Source organism: Dreissena polymorpha, chromosome 5 (assembly GCF_020536995.1).
Source record: "Dreissena polymorpha isolate Duluth1 chromosome 5, UMN_Dpol_1.0, whole genome shotgun sequence".
NCBI classification, from domain to species: Eukaryota; Metazoa; Mollusca; class Bivalvia; order Myida; family Dreissenidae; genus Dreissena; species Dreissena polymorpha.
This window is the reverse complement of record NC_068359.1, coordinates 91569491-91586476: the sequence shown is the minus strand read 5'-3', so window position 1 is coordinate 91586476 and position 16986 is coordinate 91569491. Positions and strand designations below refer to the sequence as shown.

Sequence of the window (16986 nt, the reverse complement as noted above, 5' to 3'; positions counted from 1 at the left end):
TCTAAATTGTCCTCTTTTTTTCCAAATGGGGTTTTAATGTATGTTTCCGCACATTGGTGGATTAATTAACCTTCACTTAACGAGTCTTTCTGTAATGCCCATTTTTACAAAATATCAATATATTGGGGAAAACATTTAATAAATATTGGCTTGTGCAGAGACGTAGCTACGTCTCTGGCTTGTGTATGCATTTCCAAACAGAGGTGTATCCAGTGATTGACGGCCGTTAAATCGGACTGTCACAGCCTTGCTGACTTTCAATCGGAATCGAAATTATTAAGCCTTTCGAACATATAGTGAATAATGTTGACTGTGAGAATCATTAACCAATCTTTGATGCGCAAACAGTTGTCAACGAATGTAGCTCGTGTGTTTGCCGTTTGCAATGAACGTCAATGGTTACTGTCAAAGTGTAGCTACAGTTCGGACAGTGACAGAATCGGTCAAAGAAAACAAAGAGCATGGAGGAAAACAGTCCTGGCAATTGGCTTTGGAGTAGCAGGTATATTTAATTTTGTTAATGAAATGTTCAAACTAGGAAAAAGAAATTTACCAGCATTGATTTGAGCATCTTCATGTGTTCGCACATCTGTATGTTGATGTATTCATTAGTTGCAATAAGCCAACTGTACCAACTATTGACTCTCCAGCTCACTCTTGAGTTGCAACTGATAAAGGATTTGTTCATGTAAACCCGCCGTCTGGAATCCAGGAGCAACTTCTATATGAGCCTCATAAACTGTTTACTGGCATAAAAAACACAAATAGGTTATAAAATTATCCCAAATGCGTATTAAAACAACTTATCGATGGTCCCAATTTAAAATGACGAACCTACATTTTTGGCATTTCGCGATTTTGATATTGTGCAAAGCGGGAAATCAATGCACATATACCCCCAAAACAACAAAATAGTTAACCAATCGCAACAGCTCCATATAGTCACGTGATGTAATGACGAACCGCAATTGCTTGAAGTCAAAATGACGAAGCTGAAAAAAATTGTTACGTCGGCATTTTGCGAGCTTATTAATATATTAAAGTATCAATATAGCCATGTATTTTAAGGCAAATTGACAAAACGTAAACGTTTGCTTATAAAATAATTAAATGATGTACATTTTATAGCATTGATGAACGCAAAAAGATATCAAAATAATATAAAATGTTGAGGTATTAACTTAGTAACTTGTGGCCGCAACTAATAGCTTGTTCCTACAACTTATTAAGTTGAGGTTTCAACTTAGTAAGTTGTTCCTTCAACTTTATAACTTCTGGCCGCAAGTTACTAAGTTAAGACCACAATTTTCTGAGCACTTGCCTTGTTTGCGACTGGGTTCAGGGTTCCATCCCCGGTCTGAGCACTAGCAACGTACGCGTCGGATCCCCGTTTCGAGTCCCATGGTTTTTGGATTTGAACCCGGGACGCTTCTTGTAAAGGGCGATTCCTCTGACCGGGGCTCGATCCCGGGAACCATCGCTTACGAGGCGAGTGCAAGATGCTTAAGTTTTCGACGGTCTGAAAATCTAATTAGGAGTTTTCGACGGCCTCGGGGTTCGAATCATAGTTCGAGCACTAGCCCTGAAAGCTTTGGGTCTCTAGATCAATCCTCGGTTTGAGGATTTACCCTATAAGCGACGGCTCGAATTCCGATGTGAGAATTTGCACCAACAGTGACCGGTCCCGGGTTCGAGCCCCAGTCTGAGTACTAGTCCTGAAAGCTATGGATCCCGGGTTCAAGCCTGTGTCTTAGCTCTTGCCCAGTAAGGGAAGGATCCCGGTTGCAAACCTCAGTCTGAGCGTTCGCACCGAAAGCTACGGGTTCACACAGGGACTCGAACCAAACAGCCGTCGCTAACATACCATACTGAGCACCCGCCTACTAAGCGACGGGCTGCGGAAATGAGCTTCGTAAGCAACATTTCCCGCTTTCGAGTCCGGAAATGAGAGCTAGCCTCGCAAGCTATGGGTGTTCGGGTTCTAGCGCCGGTCTGAGCACTAGCCCTGTAAGCTATAAATCCCATTTTTCGGGTCCGGCGATAAGACTACGACTTTGATCAGGGTCCGTTCGCTTAAATGGTAAGTACTTAAACAGGGATTTTAGCCCGGGGCCCATAGCATACAGGGTGAGTGCTCAAGCAGGGCATCCAAGCCGGGATCCGTTACGTAGGGTGCGAATGCTCAGACTGGAATCCAAGTCGCTTACAGGGAAAGTCCTTAGACTGGGGCTAAAACCCAAAGACCCATCGTTTAAAAAGGGAGGTATCAGACCTGGATTCCCAACCGGAATCCGTCGCTTATGTGCCTAGTTTTCACAACAGGGTTCGAGCCCTGAACCAAGTCGCTAACTTGGCGATCGCTCAGATAGGGGCTCAAATCTGAAATCCATGACTTACATGGCAAGTGCTCAGATAGGGCTCGAACGGGGGATCCATAGCTAACAGGGATAGTGCTCGAACCCGAGCACCTAGTAAAATAAGGGGTACTAATTGTGATAAAACGGTAAAGATGAAACGCCCGATATTATTGGTTAAACTTAAATTAGTGGTTTCAACATAGTTAGTTGGTCCCACAAGTTATTTAGTTGAGGCAAAAACTAATAAGTTGTGGGAACAAGTTATGAAGTTGTCGCCACAAGTTTCTGAGCTGAGGCCTCAACTTAATAAATAAGTTGTTCCCACAAGTTATTTAGTTGAAGGAATAACTTAATAAGTTAAATGAACAAATTACTAGGTTGAGGTCACAATTTAATAAGTTTTGGGAGCAAGTTATGAAGTTGTGGCCACAAGTTACTAAGCTGAGGTCTCAACTTAAACAGTTGTGGGGACAACGTACGTAGTTGTTTCCACAAGTTATTTTAAAAATTGTTTCCACAAGTTATTAAGTTGAAGCCACAACTTATGATGTTGTTCCCTCAACTTTATAAGTCGTTCCCACAAGTTACTAAGTTGAGGCCACACTATAAATAACGAATTGCGGTTGTCACCTCTGTTCCACCGTGTAAAACAGAAAAACATGAATTGCTTTCCTATATCTAACGGACAACAGTGGAAAAATTTATTCTATTGAAACAAAATCTATTACAATAAGCTGTCCAATTTGCCGAAACATCACATAAATGCAAGTCTAAATGACAAAGATACATTTTACAGCAGATTTATTAACTTAACATCAAATTAGTTCCATACGAACATGGTCTATCATGCGACACTTTTAAAAATGTTTAAAATAATCTTTATTTGACTTTGTGCAAGAAATGTTTAACTAAAATAGGTCTCCTGAAAACTTGTGTTTTTGTAGGTTCGACATTTTAAATTGAGACCATCGTTATGTTATATCAGGTGTGCTCACTGAAGAAGTATACTGTATTAATTCAAGTTTTAAATGTTTCAATGGTTCATGAAAATGTGTAAGTTTATGCGATGAACAATGTCTCATTTTGATTCTAAACGTATTCATATACTATTCAACTTATCATGATACATCGTTTAACTCTGGAGTCCGGAACCTAACTCCGGAACCTCAGTAAGATATATCAAATACAGTCCATTGGTGTATAACGGTTAGCTAAGGACTTCGAGTCTCATTTCAACGTTAACACCATGCATTCAGTAATTAAACCATTAAACCTCGAAAGACAAATGTCTTTCCTATTGAAACATGCCAGCGGTTTTTAATTTGAGAAAAAATATTATTTGTTTAAAGAACGAATTTCATGGTACACTGATTCAGCCATTACCGGATGGCTTAGGTCTTTATCGTATTACATGTGTATCGTGTTATTTCTTGAAATTTGACACAGCATTTGTAAAAAATAATTGAAATATATGTACATTTCCAGAAAGGAAATTAATTTCTGCGTTTAATAAGACCAAGTTCATGGAAATCTCTGCACAATTGATGAAGTAATGGCTGTTCAAAGCGATGCACCCTATCTTCAGGTCATTTTGAGTTGAATACCTTGTTATATAGATATAGATTTGATAGTGAAAAATATGTTTTCAGAGAAATCGCTTTTTCGTTATAATTTGATTATTTTTCATTAAAAATGATGTTTTGACTAATTAATATCATTGCCAAACGCTAACCACATGTGTATTGGACAACTTCAATTGAGTTTATATTTATTTTGAGACAATCCCCATATTTCTGAATATGGGTCACCACATGTCGGTAATTCACTAAATCCAGAGTTGCAGCTTTTATGCTTATTTTATATGGTACGCATCAATTTGGTTTCTGAGTATTCTTACTTTTGTAAAAGACACATAATACTAAAATATTACATCAATGAACATTATGTTTACCAAACAAAATCTGCAAAATTCAAGAAACCATTCGTTTGCACTTTTCTTGTCGTCACAAAAACGTCGCGTACATAACGTGACCTTGTTTTGCTTTCGAAAAAAGAAACAGTTGTAAACATTGACACACATCAACAAAAACATGAATCGACTTAACAATGATAGGCTTTTTGTATTCAATTCATAGAAAACTATAAATCTTAACATAAATAAAAGTATTTTGCAAAAAACTTTCAACCTATCCGTTACCCACTAAAATCCGCTATACACCAATCGACTTTAGTCAACTCAAAAATTCCACTTTCGGCTTCATAACCATTTTTTATGTCCCCCACCACTATAGGGGGGGACATATTGTTTTTGCCCTGTCTATTGGTTGGTTGGTTGGTTTGTGTGTTTTTGTGTTTGTTTGCTCCCACTTAAACATTTTGCCATAACTTTTGCAAAATTGAAATTAGCAACTTCATATTTGGCATGCATGTGTATCTCATGGAGCTGCACATTTTGAGTGGTGAAAGGTCAAGGTCATCCTTCAAGGTCAAAGGTCAAGAAGGGCGCAGAAGGGGACAAACACAAATTTGTTTTTGTTTTGAGCTTTTATCAACAAAAAACACAAATTTACGTTGATGGTAACAGGAAGTGTATTTGTTGCCATGTATTAATTTAGTTTAGTTTAAACATTATTTATGTTACCGGTAGCTTGATTGCATAGAAAGCCTTATTTGAAACGCTCTCAAGTCGGTATATATGGGGAAGATCTAAAGAACGCTCCCACAGTGGGGATTGATCCCGTGACCTCCCGGTCGGTAGGCGGACACCATATGTATTAGGTTGATTGAACTCAATTTTATAGACATACCAGTACATGAAACATAATTTTTTACGTGCTTTTTGGCTTTACCAAGGAGAACTTCAAGCTGATTGTATGTTCTCATAATAGCTCAAAGCATTCAAGAAGAACAAATTGATTCATTAAATGGACTTGTTTACAGTTTGACAAAATGTCATAGGTTCATAAAAGAGAGTCTGTAATAAATAATTTAACAAAAACAGACATTAAAAAATTAATAGTTCATTCATGTGCATGGCTCCTCTGGAGCATGGACACCCTATGCTAGGAGTCTTTGGACCTGGCTAGGACCAGTACCTTGGGTCTTTGGAGGAAATCTAAAGAATGCTTCCAGATTGGGAATCCAACCCATGGCCTCCCAATGGCTAGAAGGACACCATATCCACAGTGCCACAGAGATCTCTTTAAAGTTAATTAAGTATGATACATTAAAGTGTCTTAGTACATGGAAGTTTAGTTTCAAGCAATTTTGTTTTTACTGTAACACCAGTTGCACAAGAGATGTATACTTTTTCTGATAAGCGATAAAAATTAAGATGGATGTCAAATAAGGGCAATTAGATAATATAAAACCAAGAAAAATGATTGTACAATCTGTGTTAGCTAAACTTCACAATAAGATCATACATTATCCTTAGTCTTAAAGGGATCTTCACGGTTTGGTAAATTGACAAAATTGAAAAAAGTTGTTTCAGATTCGCACATTTTCATTTTAGTTATGATATTTGTGAGGAAACAGTATTACTGAACATTTACCATAGTCCAATATAGCCATTATATGTATCTTTTAACGATTTGAAAACCTAAAAATTATAAAGCGTTGCAACGCAAAACGATTGAGTAATTTGGAGAGTTCTGTTGTTGTTTTTTAAATTTACGAAACTACGAAGATTGCTTATATAAGGTATAAAATACCCGGCGGAATAGCCAAACGGGCTAATGCGTTTTTACTTCAGACTAACTCCAGGACTCTGGGGGTCACTGGTTCGAGCCCTGGTACCGGCTACTTTTTTTCATTTTTTTTAAATTTTATTCTTGATTTTTTTACTGGAGCTTTTAAGATCCAATGTTTACATTTATCAATATAAAGCATTTAATGACAAACTTTAAAATATGCCAAAATCTGTGAAAAGGCCCCTTTAAGACTAACACAAACCTTTTTGTACTGCATGATTATCATGACAGGACATGTCTTGAATACCTGGAAAACAGTTGATATACCCCTATAAAAGAAAATATGTGTTTTGCAATTTAGACTTTTTTAGCATTTAAAAGCTCCTTGTTAAGGCATAATCATATATTTAGTTTAAACCTATTTATATTTTAGCTTGATTGCATCGAAAGCCTAAGGCTATTGAGTCCGTTTCCTGGGTCTAGAACCTGTACTTGGTGTGTGTTGGGTAGATCTAAAGAACGCTCCCAGAGTAGGGATCGAACCCATGATCTCCCTGTTGCTAGTCCGACACCATATCCATTACAACACGGTCACCATTAAATCATATATTTTAACCAGCAGGGCTCAGGCTGCCATTTGCAATTGCCACCAAATGCTAAAGTTCTAGATAAGTGGCAATAAAATCTTTCAATTTGGGAAAACAAGCTAAAGTCAATTAGATTTGGAAAATGGTTGGTCAATACAGGTGGTGCAAAGTTGAACATTGAAATGGACAGTCAGGAGCCATTAGACTTCTTTAAATTGTTTGTAGATGATGCCTTGATTTATTGTCTTGTGCCATTTAACTATGCTTCTGCAGTTAAATGCCCATTAAAACAACACTCAAGAATGAGAAAATGGAAAGAGGTAACCTCTTAGATTTTCTTGCACTGGCAAAAAATATTAGGTTGCTTCACATGTCAGATTTGAAATTTTCTGCTGCTTAATGAAATTTTAAATGTGTGTTGTTTTTTTAAAGAAAAAAAAATATTTGTAAAAATATATATATTTTATTCAATATTTAATTGCTTAAAATGTACAAGAAAGTAAAAAGAGACTGAATATTACTGGTTTAATCAAAAAATTTATAAGTACATACACATGTACAGGTAAAAACATGTTTAAAGTATGTCTCGTAATATACAATCAATGACAAATAAAAAAATATATAGCTTTTATATTCTTATGTCTTATCATAATTTAAATGCAGCCTATTGACATTCACCAACCATTTCAGCCTCCATTATAGTAATTTATGTAGTCTTTTTAATGGCTTTGTATTTAATTGATAAAAAAACATTAGAATATTCTTTTACATTCCTTTTAGCTTGTCATTTATCATTTTTACCTCAAATGGGAGACGGCCTTTTTATGGGTACTATACAAAGAAAGAAAAAAAAATCGCTGCGTATATTGTGTGTTCTCAATGAGATACATGTGTGTCTTACAGGCAGCAGACAAGTGTGCTCACTTACATAATATTTGGCAACCAAGAACTTGTGTAGTGTCTTTTCAATCGTGATGACGATGAGCATCCATTGAATTGTCGTCCGTAATTTTTATCTAATTTATACTTAATGCAGTTGAACTTTAATTTTATACGAAAAATGGTGACCTACTATCCCTTGGCTGCCAAAGGCGGAGGGATTAAGAATTGGAGATGTCTGTCTGTCAGTCTGTCACAAAACTTTTCAAGTTTATATCACAGAAACTATATAAGATATGTACATGAAACTTCATGGGTGTATAGGTAGTATAAATGAGGAAATGTGCCATGCATAAGAGCCATAACCCTACACTTTCTTGAATAAGAGTTATTGCCCTGTGTTTTTTTTTGTGTGTGTATGACCTTGATGTAACTTTTCAGGGCTATATCTCAGATACTATACTTCAACATCAAAGTTCATGGGTGTATTGATATCGATAGAAGAAGTGCCATGCTTAAGAACCGTAACTCTTCACTCTCTTAAATAAGACTTATTGCCCTTTATTGTTTTTGTATGATGTAACTTTTATCTTGTATACAATATTTCAACATGAAACGTTGTAGGTGTATATATATCAATGAGGATAATTGCAATACATAAAAACAATTACCCTACACTTAAAAATTCTTTAAGAATTATACCATATATTAAGGGATGTGCACCCATCCATAAACAAAATGTATTTGTTGGGTGATATATATTCAACAAATTTGCTTGTTCTGTTTATTTTCAGATTGTTTTAATAACCCATGATAGGAAAAGGATGATACTCCCTCATATAGGGTCAGGGTGATACACCCACATATAGGGTCAGGGTGATACACCTCCATATAGGGTCAGGGTGATACACCCACACATAGGGTCAGGGTGATACAGCCACATATAGGGTTTGGGTGATGTACTCACATATAGGGTCAGGGTGATACATCCACATATAGGGTCCAGGCTTTTTCCACTCCATTTTGGGAATATGCCACACTGGAATTTTGGGAATTTTGCGTCGTGAAAACCCCCATTTTGGGAAAAAAATTATTCGCAAAATTGGCTCAATTGGGAAAAATTATTGTATGTAAATAGTGTTTCTTATATTTCAGAGAAGCCGTTAACTGGTAAATAACGACTATTTTGATAACTTATTATTAAAATTTTACAAAGTATTATGAACATGTGAGATAAGTGCAGGTTTTTTAATCTGAATTTGGGGAAAAGGCCTGGCCTTTTTTGAGGTGAAAAAATCGTGCGAAGCGCCGGATTTTGAGGAAAATAAGGGGAGTCTTATATAATCATTAACATATTTTACAGTTTTTAAAACAAATTCAAGGCAACAGATAATTTAATTATGCAACACTTTCTATTTTCTACATCGGATCAGATTAACTTATATATTTTAAGGTAAAAAAAATATGTTTTTTTTTGTTTTTTTTGGAATTGGGATTTTTTTTTCAATTGGGAAAAAAACAACCAGATTTGCATTGGGAATGGGGCCGAATTTCGGACCCGTGGCATAGGGCGGAAAAAGCCTGGGGTCATGGTGATACTCCCACATATAGGGTCAGGTTGATACACCCACAAATGGGTCAAGGTTATACACCCACGTATATGGTCAGGGTGATACACCCAAATATAGGGTCAGGGTAATACACCCACATATAGGGTCAGGTTGATAGACCCACATATACGGTCAGGGTGAAACACCCACATATAGGGTCAGGCCGATACACCCAAATATAGGGTCAGGGTGATACACCCACATGTAGGGTCAGGGTGATACTCCCACATATAGAGTCAGGTTGATAGACCCACATATAGGGTCAGGGTGAAACACCCACATATAGGGCCAGGCTGATACACCCACATATAGGGTCAGGGGGATACAACCACATATAATATCAGGGTGATACACCCACATATAGGGTCAGGGTGATATACCCACATATAGGGTATATCAAATGAAAGTCCCGCTTCACGTTGAATTAGTTTACGTCCAGATATTTTGGTACATGTAGTCAAGAAGAGGTTTGCCTATTAAGCTGGATAGCCAAGTACATTTATGTAATATACACCAGACTTTAATATATTGTTTTTTTTAGACGAGAACTAAGAAGTGTAACAAACAAAAAATCCCATCAACAATTCTTTCTCAATAACAAAGTCTCACCATTTACCTAGACACGTCAATTTATACAAATGTCATACAATCCATCTCTTTTATTACTTGCCTTGGCTTGAACAATTCATTACTGCCATTTGTAGCTTCAAGCGAGGAAATAATCATAAAGAGCCTATTAAATTAAATGGCTCAAAGATAGGTTGCGATGGCAAAATTGATAAGTTGTCTCAAAAAGCCTATGGCTTGTAATTTAAACAAACTTTAACAAGCCTAAACATAATAGGTTAATTTATTCAAAAGATTAGCAATTATTTAAAGCATATTATTTTTGTAAATAAAGTATATATAATTGGCTGAAAAGGGTTTTGCATTGTGAGATACGTTACATTTTAACATAACAGTTGTAAGTATCTTGTTTAATAATTATTAATTTACAATTTCGTACACAAACTCATGCATAATGCGAAAAAATGTAAGTGGACATGTGGCCAGGTATCTAATAAAATGTATAGGACCTCACTGGATTTTACCAGACAATGTAAGTGGACATGTGGCCAGGTATCTAATAAAATGTATAGGACCTCACTGGATTTTACCAGACAATGTAAGTGGACATGTGGCCAGGTATCTAATAAAATGTATAGGACCTCACTGGCTTTTACCAGAACATGATCTTCTTTAACCAAACAATAGGGAATACCTTTTATAGACTAGATTTTTTTATAATTATTACTTTCACATTTTTTAACAATTCTTAACATAAAAAAATAACACTTAAATTTAAACCTGTTCTTTTTAAAGCCACACATCTTGAAATGTACTACATGGCATATTAAATTTAAGTATAAATAAGAAACATATTTTATCTATGCCAATTAGAATATGTCTGGTGGTAACAAGGTGAAAATCCGTCTTTTTTTTGCACTTTAAAGCTTAAAAACAATCGCGTTTGTCGAAATGGACTTATACGTCTAGAAATCCTACTTTCGGTTTTAAAAGCGGTACTGTTTGAAAATTAATAAATTACATGCTAACTATGCTATAGATTTAATATTACCTATGCCAATTAGAATATATCTGGTGGTTACATAGTAGAAATCCGTATATTTTGCGCTTTAAAACTTAACAGTCATTGCGTTTGTCGAAATATACATATACGTACAGAAATCCTACTTTCGGTTTTAAAATTAAAAGATAATAATAAATTACTAGCTACATGGTAACTAGGCTATAGATTAAATGACAATGTTGCACACTTTCGAATTGCATCTATATGTATATTGATTAACATGTATTTCATTTCAAGGTGTGTGGCTTTAAACATATTGTAAAACTTTAGTTAAAAGTGGAAAAATCTAGAGGTCTGACATCTTTGGCATGGGTAGCTCACACATTTTCTAACAAAGCCGAATATTGGCGCTGTATAGAAGGCTCTATTTTGACTCTTCTGTAATTTCTCTTTTTTTCATCATCAAAGTCCCTTGAAATCCCAAGAGTGTATTGTTTTACCCGGAAAGGTTAAGTATGATTGTTTTCAACACACTTTGAACAGCTTTCATAATAGTACTGTAAAATCATAATTATTTGTAGGACATTAATTTTTATTGATTTATTGGTTGATCAACTCACACATTTAACACTAACAAATAGGAAAATGACAGACGCAAATTTGTCTTTTTTCCATAATCAGAAATCCATGATTGTCCAGTAAGTCATTTTTTTACAATCATAAAATTTCAAACAGACAAATATCAATAATTGAACAGTATATGTTTGAGAATAAAATGAGAATATTTTACTAAATATGAAATTGTTACTCTATATATTTTGGGTTTTGAGGCAATCAAGTTTCGGTTTTCTAAGCTCAAAGTGAAACCTTGCCTGAAGTGATGTTGTTAACCTTAATTACATTTGGCACTATGCTGTAGTCTGTTTTCAGTTTAAAATGTTTTCTCATTGCAGTTATTTTTTCACCACTAGGTCATGTTCGAGGTTTATGGAAGTGGTTAACAATTATGAAAAGTATACATTATAGTATTACATTTTCCTATGCAATTATAAAATTGTAGTTTATAGACACACACTGGAAGCTTTATTGACTTTGTATATCTCAAATACCCCGGTAAATGCATCTCCAGAAATACATAATTACTGGATAAAAGTGTACAGTACAGCTCATAATCTTTTATCAAATCAAGTGATTTTTTGTCTTAAAACTGTCGTCATTACATTTACAGTATTTGATGTGAATTTAATATAGAAATGAGTTTTTAAGGAAGATAAGAAGGGTGGTTTAATTGCTGTATACATGTTTATTATTCATGTTCATGGCAATAAATTGTATCGTTATTCGGCAAATCTTTACTGATGATTGCTCTTTATTTTTTCATGCTTGAAATAATAGAAGCTTCATGTTTAGTGTCCTACATGCAAACAATTTGTTTAATGAACATGTATATTGTATAGTACATGCACATTGATATTAATTGCTAACCAAGAGAAATGGCCTTATTTTTAATTGCATTTAGCGTTCACTCTTCTTCAATCAATTTTCCCATTTCAGGTTCAGCTTTGTATATGAAGTACAAAAATGAGCAGGCCCCTCTCCTTGCCGCTACCCATGAACCCGGTCTTGTAGTGAAGGGGCTTCCCACATACACACTGAAAGATGTCAAGGCCCACAAGGACCCGGCCTCCAGAGTGTGGGTTACATACAAGAATGGTGTGTACGATGTGACTGACTACGTGGCAGGCCATCCAGGAGGCAACAAGATCTTGTTGGCAGCGGGCGGGGATATCGGACCGTTCTGGGACATGTATGCTCAGCACAAACAGGGCGAAATATATGAGATGCTTGAAAAGCTGAGAATTGGGAATATACTTGAAGTTGAAGAAAGAAAAGATGCTGATAAAAGCGATCCGTATGCAAATGATCCCAAACGACATCCAGCCTTGATACCCAGTTCTGTAAAGCCATTCAATGCAGAGCCTCCTGTCTCTCTGCTTATTCACAATTATATAACACCAAATGATCTTTTCTTTGTTCGTAATCATCTGCCTGTTCCGCAAATCAATATTAAAGACTTTAAACTAGATATTGCGATTGATGGGTCTGAAAAAAAGGCAAAGTCTTTTACCGTTGATACTCTTAAAAAGGTATTTCCCAAAAGAAAGATCACAACGACATTGCAGTGTGCTGGAAATCGTCGAAGCGAACAGATAAAAATAAAACCTGTCAAAGGCCTTAATTGGGGCATGGCTGCAATCAGCACAGCCGAATGGACGGGTGCAACGCTTGATGATGTTCTAAAGCACTGCGGTGTGGATATAGAAAAGGTCAACTTTGCCCATATACAGTTTGAAGGCATGGATCGAGGTCCAGACGGCACATCATATGGTGCCTCAATCCCCATGGAGATGGCTCGAATGTTGAAAAATGAAATTATCATCGCGTATGAAATGAACGGTGTGGACATTCCGCGAGACCATGGTTACCCGTTACGAGTCATTGTACCTGGAACAGTGGGTGCCCGCCAGGTGAAGTGGCTGAACAAGATAGTTCTTAGCAATGAAGAGAGTGGTTCCCATTGGCAGCAGAGAGATTACAAAGGCTTCAATGCCAGTGTGGATTGGGACACAGTCGACTTCAAAAAGTCCCACGCAATTCAGTTCCTGCCAGTGAATTCTGCAATTTGTGAACCGGAAGAGGGACAAACGTTGGAGAAAGATGCTGATGAGGTGACATTGAAAGGTTACGCGTGGAGCGGTGGGGGTCGAGGAATATTTCGAGTTGATGTTTCCGCCGATGGTGGGAAAACTTGGAGGACTGCTGATCTTCTTGAAAAGCCTGAAAGCCTGAAACAGACGGATTATCGTGCGTGGGCATGGGTGTTCTGGGAAGCCACGATTCCCCTGCCTGAAAATCATGATGGAAAGGTTGAGCTGGTATGCAAGGCCAGTGACTCACAGTACAATGTGCAGCCAGACAGCGTAGAGGGTGTGTGGAATCTACGGGGATGCTTGAATAATGCTTGGCATAGAGTACATGTGAATGTTGCTAAGTAGTCTTTGTAAGTGCCTTTGGTTTATGATAGTGTTGTTAATAATTCCAATTAGTGCTCAAAGATTCATGTTTTGGTACATGTGTTTCGTGTGCATCAATGAATTATTGAAAAAAAAATGTTTTAAGCCTTCCATAAATATAAAAGGTTGTGACACTTTTGTATGTAAATTCATGCCTAATATTAAAATTCTAGTCATGCATGATGACAAATTTTGGAGGTTTCATTCCGGACATTTCTTTTGTGGCCATTTGAAGTATCATTTTTGCATCAGGCTTTAATTAATTTAATTTCATTATAAATTTATAACTTAATTATCATCATGGTTAGAAGATTTATGTAGCATATATCTTTATGTTTAAAAAGATATTGTTAAGTGATCTTCAAGCATTGTTTTTGTTGGAAGGACTTTGCTTGCATTTCATTCATCTATTTTGCTGCCATGTTTTTGTTTTTCCTGATAAGGGAAAACTAGACTTTTTTAACCTTTACAGAAAATAACTTTGAGGAGAAAAAATCCTCACAATAAAATAATATATTTAAACCACTTGCCCTATTATTATGCTATCATTGAAACAAATACAAAAAACAAAAAGCTGGAACATATCAATAATAATTTTCTCGTAGCACTCAGCTGTTGGCTCATAGTAAGCATGAAAACTGTGTTAGTTCCATTGCAAACATGCATGTAGTAAGTTGACGTTTGTATTGTAAAACCTGTTATACATGAACAGGCATCAAGACAAGACAGATTGTTTGATTTTCAGAGGTGTTTAGTTTATCAAGGTTTTGGTAAAATCCCAGCCATTCAATATACACACCATTGTTAGCATGGATAATCAGTTAAATAAGTAGACAAAGACCATGTCATATGTATTTACATTTTGTTATCATGTATAATTCTATTATTTTTTACATTATAATCATTCAAACAATGCTTCATTTTGTCACCAATTATTGGGTTCATGCCACTGCGTTTTTTTTTTGCATTTTATACAGTCAAAAGAAAACACTGATTAAATAAGGTCTTTAAAACTTTTAAGTGTTATCCAATTTCAAATCAAATTTGTCAATTTTTGGTTTTGACAAGTTTTTGTACATTATTGTTGTATGATGAATACAATAAAGGGTGATATAAATGGAGGCCAACATAGGCCATCGATTTTGATATGTATTTGGTATTCATAGAGTACAGTGTATACTTGTTTTGTTATACTTAACCCATTTATGCCTAGCGTCTTGAAAAAAGGCCTTGGCAAACAGCGTAGACCCAGATGAGACGCCGCATGATGCAGTGTCTCATCTGGGTCTTCGCTGTTTGCTTCAAGGAATTTCTGTAAGAAATATTGTAAATATAGAAATAAATATATTAGACATCCCTAATTTTGGAAATAAATTGATCCAATTTAGAAGAATGGGAGAGTCTACTAGGCATAAATGGGTTAAATTACCTGCAATAAATGTCTCTCTCTAACAAACCTATTATCATAGTTTTATTATAACAACTAAATAATTTAGGTCATCATTATCTATAACCGTGTATTCAGTTAGCTATATAAACTGCTTCATATGAAGAACAAATAATCCTGTTCAGATAATGAATAATATATTATATAATCAATTATCATGTTGACCCCTAACTCTGAGTGGAGTACTTTGGGCAGTTGTCAGTTACTAGCATAAGTCTGTGCACTAAGTACTTGTAAATCAGCTATCCAAGAAACAGTGTGATTTGGTAAACTGGACGCTATTATTTAATTGCAATACAGTTAGAAACTGCCAAAATTCAAACTAAACAAATTAATTAACAATTCTTATATTGATGGGAAATAGTTCTATTAGTATTATATAAATTGTTTGTTAATATGAGTATTGTTTTAACTGTTGTTACATGTATTTGAAGAATTCTTATATAAATACTTAAATTTATTATTGGTAATTAGACAAACTTAAACTGACAAAGAAAAATTTAACTGTTTATACTAGCAATGGACTTGCAATACCTTTAATTATGGTTAACCTAGGCTGAAACTGTTTTGTTTCACCAAATCACAAAATGCTCATGTAGAACTGTTGTGGTTTCCCTTTGTCTGGCCTATGGTGTTGTGTGTACCGGTAATCAACTTTTAGCTTGTCAAAGCACTAGAGCCAGAGCGAGGATTATACCATATACATGTGTATTTCAATGACAGCTTTACAGTATTAACAACTTACCTCATACATGAGTTGAATAAAAGTACACAATTTACAGGTACATAACAATCACAAGTCTTAATGATAATCGTTTGTTGTTATGCATGCATCCAACTGTTCTTTATCTGTGTTATGATGTTGTTTTTTGCGCAGCTGTTCTCAATCTTTTTTAGATATTGTGAATATTTTTAAGTGATGGTGGCAGTATTGTTATGTAGAGATACATTTTGTTGATGAAGTAAACAGAACTCATTCTCTGGATCATGTTCTGACATTTTTTAAAGAAGTGTGATATTTTATTTTCAAATTGAGCAAATAAATGTCATAAGCAACAATTTAATATGAATTTTTATATCCAAATGTTCTGTTCTCTGTATATGCATTTGACCTGACATAATGCGATTCTTTTTATGATGGGAATTGATAAAAATAATTTTATTTTTCTTTGGGAGGGTCAGATATTCCTATATAATAACAACAGTACAAAACAACACATTTTTATTTTTCACTTTGTACTCTTAGCTCATGTTTATCTGCCATTACCATTTACATGTAGATAACAACTGTCAGTCATCATAGCATATTTGATGATGAATGGGTGTTTCAAGCATAGCATAGAGTGTTGTATTTAACTCTTAATTGATATTAGTTGTTCTAAATATACAAAGATAACATATTCAAGAAGAAATGTGTTTTATGGTTGTATCTCTTGCATAAATCTACCAATGACTTATATGCTTATGTTGCTTTGTTAGCTCACTTAATCTCTAAGCATTCAAGGTGATATTTTGTGAACACTCTATGTCCATTGTTGTGCAGTTTGTGTCAACTTCTGGCTTGTTAAAATTTCAGTCTCAAATTTTATCAATCTTGATAAAACTGGTCAGAATATTTATCTCAACAATATCCAGGCCAAGTTCAAATCTGGTTTACATGTCTCCGAAAATTATGTCATCCGGCCAAACTTTAGACAAATCTTTTTACCACTACAGGTACCACATGTATCCCTCAATTATGTCACAATGTGTATCTTGACAATATCTCTG

The 16986-nt window shown here is 35.4% G+C and overlaps 1 protein-coding gene across 1 annotated transcript; it reads left to right on the top strand.

Annotated features, from left to right (window-relative positions):
* Positions 1 to 208: 208 nt before the first annotated feature.
* On the top strand, positions 209 to 16673 carry LOC127881938 (sulfite oxidase-like). Its single transcript, XM_052430178.1, has 2 exons — positions 209 to 502; positions 12250 to 16673. The coding sequence occupies exons 1-2, from the start codon at positions 304 to 306 to the stop codon at positions 13749 to 13751; spliced, it is 1701 nt and encodes a 566-aa protein (XP_052286138.1). The 5' UTR covers positions 209 to 303; the 3' UTR covers positions 13752 to 16673.
* Positions 16674 to 16986: the final 313 nt, after the last annotated feature.

Excerpts from the sequence above, each read along its gene's own strand:
- LOC127881938 (XM_052430178.1), top strand. The coding sequence starts at position 304 with ATGTTGACTGTGAGAATCATTAACCAATCTTTGATGCGCAAACAGTTG. Across the intron at positions 503-12,249 it reads AATTGGCTTTGGAGTAGCAG|GTTCAGCTTTGTATATGAAG; the intron begins GTATATTTAATT and ends TTCCCATTTCAG.